The sequence below is a fragment of the Oncorhynchus mykiss genome, chromosome 11 (genome assembly GCF_057628025.1).
Source record: "Oncorhynchus mykiss isolate SJ-2025 chromosome 11, ASM5762802v1, whole genome shotgun sequence".
Lineage (NCBI taxonomy): Eukaryota > Metazoa > Chordata > Actinopteri > Salmoniformes > Salmonidae > Oncorhynchus > Oncorhynchus mykiss.
Genome location: NC_143032.1, coordinates 27,589,670 through 27,594,471, shown reverse-complemented (window position 1 = coordinate 27,594,471; position 4,802 = coordinate 27,589,670). Strand labels below are relative to the sequence as shown.

General features: G+C 42.5%; 1 protein-coding gene across 1 annotated transcript; it reads right to left on the bottom strand.

Annotated features, from left to right (window-relative positions):
- Window positions 1-933: 933 nt before the first annotated feature.
- Window positions 934-4,289, bottom strand: bambia (BMP and activin membrane-bound inhibitor (Xenopus laevis) homolog a). Its single transcript, NM_001160484.1, is given in 3 exon segments — window positions 934-1,352; window positions 2,044-2,322; window positions 4,214-4,289. Coding segments are annotated over 3 exon segments (774 nt in total).
- Between the last annotated feature and the right edge of the window lie 513 nt (window positions 4,290-4,802).

Here is a 4,802-nt window from a genome sequence, read left to right as displayed (position 1 = left end):
CGAATGTGTTTGAAGCCCGAAATCCTGACCTTTGGAGGAGGTTCAAGAATGACTCAGATGTGGAGTACTACTGTGAAACAAGGCCTCACTGTGAAGTCAGCCCTACACGCACCACACGGCCAACACACTCCGCCTGATACTACACACACGCCGCGGCGGCCCACACTCCCACCGTCTGGGTATGAAACGTCACACCACCACGGCAGCGTGGTCCTCTCACTCACTACACATCCTCTTACATACTACTGTACACACACGATCCACACCGGGGGGACATCTTGAAAAGAAATCTGACATGAGTCTCTGTTCCTCTCTTTCACACAGCAAGGAAGAACACACAGGACAGGGTCTTTCTTTCAGACAAAAATATATATATTTTTAAATCTTTACAATAGGCTTGGATCAAGAAACGTACACAGAGGAGTGCACACACCTACAGTCAACACTGAATTATCAAACTATTTTATTTTTGTTTAACCCTGGTGTCAGTGTAAAAGTCTTCTTCTATTTAGCTTCTTTTTTTAAGCAAAACAACTTATTTTACTTTTTACAAATGTGCAAATAAGACAGATTTGGAATCCTTCAGCGCTCCCTGTATAGTCCAGGATCCACATGCAGACAGGGTCTTGACAGGGCTTTCTCAGTCCGTCGGTCAGTCCTGTCCTCAAGTTTAAATAGAGCCTCGATGGTTTGCCTTTCATTTTCAAGTAAAGTGCTCCTTTAGCAAAAACCACAAGGCTTTGCGTTCAGCTCAGTCCTCTTTTCTTTCCTCCATTGAAAAAAAACAGCTGTGAAGTAAAATAGACAAAACTGGGGATTCATTTTTAAAATTAAAAGAGGAAACCCAACGAGTAGAGGAGAGACAGTCTTGGCTGTTTTTTGGGAGGGGGGGGGGGGGCATTAAGTAAAGTCAAACAAACTTAGAAAAGTAAGTCATACAAACTCCAGCTTCCCATGCCCACTGTACATCCCCCAGTGTACCAGAGACAGTATCTTGTCGTTCCCCAGGTCTGCCTGTCTCATCTTGTCACAGGTGAGGCAGCAGTTTTCGTGTCCTGTCACGGGCACCATACACTCCAGGTCTAGCTTCGCCATGTGGCCCTTCTTGGTGTGGTGGCCGTGGAAGCTGTAGTGGAGCCGTGACAGCATCTGCTGTCTCTGGTCCTGCAGCCGCTTGTTCTCGCTGCGGAGCATCCGTAAGGCCAGCATGATGAGGAGGACCAAGATGAGGCCTCCAGCGATGGGCACCGCGATCACCGCTGCCCTGAACCACACCTCTTTGGCCGAGGCCAGCTCCTGTACCCGCGTGACCAGGTGACGGTTGTTGCTCTCGGGCTGGTACCGGCCGTGGTCTGGACGCGGAGATAAGAGGGAAAGTGGGTTATTTCATTGTCTAACGTACACACAAAGCCGAGCTTTATCCCAAATAAGAGCCAAAATAAATACATTTCAGCTAATAAACCTGCTAAACTCCAATACTTTTCATAACAGAAAGTCCTACTTGAGAGCTCTCCATTCCTCTCTGTATGACCATACACCTTGTCATGACTCAGTGATGCTCGTATTTATGCCTTCCTACATGCAGCCTGTGAAAGGATATTCTACAGGGCACATTCCTACTCGGTGGAGAAATTACATGGTGCACACGCAACAGAAAATATCTGATCTGCGTCCAAGTTCTTCAGGTAAACCGGTGAGCCCCCCCCCCCACAAACACTCCTCTCTTTGCCGCTGTGCTGCAACCCATAAAAAAATCTAACTGAAGCTGTGTAAAGGTGGGAATTAGTAAAAGGTGTATGCATTACAGTAGACCATTAAACTAACCTCTGTAGTTGATTCAGTTACTGTATAGGGCTATGGTACATTTAAACACCATTTCAGAATATTACAGGGAGAAGACCTGAATAGGCTACACTACATATTGTCAGTTTGGTTGCTCTGTCTGTCACACATTATAAACCTTATAGAACAGAATGTAAAATAATACCCATAATATTTCCAGTCAGAGACATTTCATGTTTCGATGCTCTCTTCTTTTCTTACCTGTTGATTCTCTGGTGTGAGCCAGGTCGTGAAGGCCTCTGTAGTTGCACATGTCGTCGTGACAGCACTCCAGCATAGACAAACCCTCACTCAGGGCATTTGTGTTCTTAGAGCTGCATATGTCGGCAGCGTTCGCTATGGGATCTAGACACCCGTGCGTGAGGGGAGAGTTAGAGTTCATTGGGTCCAGCACCTTGGTGAAACAGGCGTTTAGATCAGATTTACACATGTAGCCCGTGGCCACGCAGTGGGGGGCATCACAGTAACACCGTATTTCTCCTTAAAGAAAAGAAATGCAAAGTGTTAGTCATAGGCCTACTTGATTCGTTTAATGAAGTGTTGTCGGCTAAATAGTAGCCTATTCTCCAACATTTCAAGAAATAACTGACCCCAAATTCAGCATAGTATCTAGTAATAACGTCTCAATGAAATTGTTTGTGCTTTGAAACTTTTCCGCGTACAAGGTCAGCCTTTTCTAACTGGGCAGCAGTTTGGGAAATCCAAACATATTCCAACAGGGGAGAAATCTTGCGTTTTGTAATCAAATTTGTGGAAATGTTATAAACTCCTCAGATAGATATTTGATAAAGTCACACACACATGGCTGTTATATCCAATAATAACATACAGCCAATCGCATATCTACTTTACTTTTAAAACCAACTCGCTATTTCGATATTTGAATCAGAAACCAGACTACTTGTGTATTTTAAAGACTGCCTAGTCGGATCTGAACGCATGTAAATGACAAGGTAACCCATGAAAGACTTTGAGAAGTAGACGTGTTCAAATGAAATGCAGTACATACGCCGAGGTTAAGCCCTTTCCGTTCAAAATTGTCCTTTTAGTCCGTCCCTATTATAAAACAGGAACCGTGTATCTTATAATTAGTGGTTTGTTTTCCAAAGTCAATTTCTTTCAACCCAAATGGAAACTCGTAAAAGGGGGTGAGAGAGCAGCGCAGGAGTCTCCTTTTTCATCTTTCATATGCAAGCATTTGTGTGGTCAGGATGGGCTGGGCGCAATGAGCTCTCTCGGCTTCTCATCTTAAAAACTTCCACCAAACAACCTTGTTATTATTCGGGTTTTTTTGCAACAAATGATTTATATAAATGTTAATTAACAATGTTAATATATATAGTGCTAAAAACGCGCAGCAAATGCTACGAATAGCGTTTCACTTATAGTCAGATGTTTTAAAATGACTGAAAACACATTTTTATGGAGTTCAACAAGTTAAATATGGCACAAGCTATTTGCATCGACCTGATATAATTGTCAATATAAATCCATAGCTTTACTAGTTAAAGGCTAATTAACATTGTTACAAGACAGCTACCCCCAAAAACACACGCAGAGACGCACACAAATAAACACAGCCGCTGTATGTTGTTACACGATGTTTTGTGGACTTCCAGTCTCCAGTTACACGTTTGTCATCTTCTTAATCATGAACTGACCATTGACAGGGCCCTAAACACATGATAATGGCATTACGGCAACAAACTAATAAATATGCTCTCGCAATTGCCAAATGCTTTATATATAGGAGCCAAACATCCGTAGCGTAGTAGCTACTGGGCTTTGCTTTCTACTTTGGAGACTCGAGTTGACGTATTTACAGTAAAACCCTATAGCCTATAGTTTTCATAATATCACACATCCCATTGATGTGCCCTAGCGTGAGAATTATGAGAAAAATTAGGGCCAGTCTGCTATAGGAACTCATGGGGGAAAACACAGACCAGAAACGGTATAGAAAGTTAGGTTTTTCATGGGTATAACAGTGCTATGGCACCTGTCCTGTGTTGGAATATATAGTAGATGAAACAAACTAAAAGTTATTGAGATTTAGAAAAAGCATATTGAAAACACGCCACCTGGATGCGCGGATGGTTTTTCTTCTATTTGTATCATTATTTGTTATAGGAAATATCAAAGTTCGGAAAGTAAAGAGAGAGAAGATAAAATAATTTTGTTGACAAAACTGCGTTGTTTAATAATTTTACTTATTCAACGTTGCGCAATTGGAAACGGATAAGAAAGCCATGATAAGGCCTTTGGGAGGTTCTGACTCCGTTTTCTCGCACACGACCTTTTTGAACTTTTTCCTTTGGTCAGAAAAGGGCAAAGAGGACATGAAGGCATGTTTTAAGGGATCAAAGTTTACCTTTAGTGAGAAGAACAGCCATGGCACAGAGTTCCAGTTGTAGCCAAATGGAAATGAAACTGGAATGGCGATCCATTTACGACAAGTAGCCTAACTTTTTAGTCACTCTTATCCAAGTACCAAAACCCGCAGGGCTGAGCTCGAAGACACGGTTACATGAACTCTACAGAATAAATAGTTGCCACAATCACAATCCACCGGAAGATGAAAGAAAAGCACGCGAACAACGGAAGGCTTTTCCCTGCAAAGAAAAACTAGGCTACATGAGAAAAAGCCTAAAAGCCGACTGGTGTACTTGAACAGCCCTACTGGAAAAGCGGAACACTTGTATCGTTAGTTGCTGAAAAGAGGAAGAAAAAAACATTCCTTTAGTAGAAAACCGGATAAATGTCGTGACTACTTGTCCAATCCGACTTTACACACATCCACGATGGTGGTCAAGCATAACGTTTATAATCCGAAAACAACGAAATGTGAATAAAATGTTGTCTACTCTGGCATCAACACTTCAATAGTCGACTTCGGATAGCGGACCTCGAGTTGAAGAAATATCCGAGCCAGACTTCTCTACGTAACACAACTCCGCCCC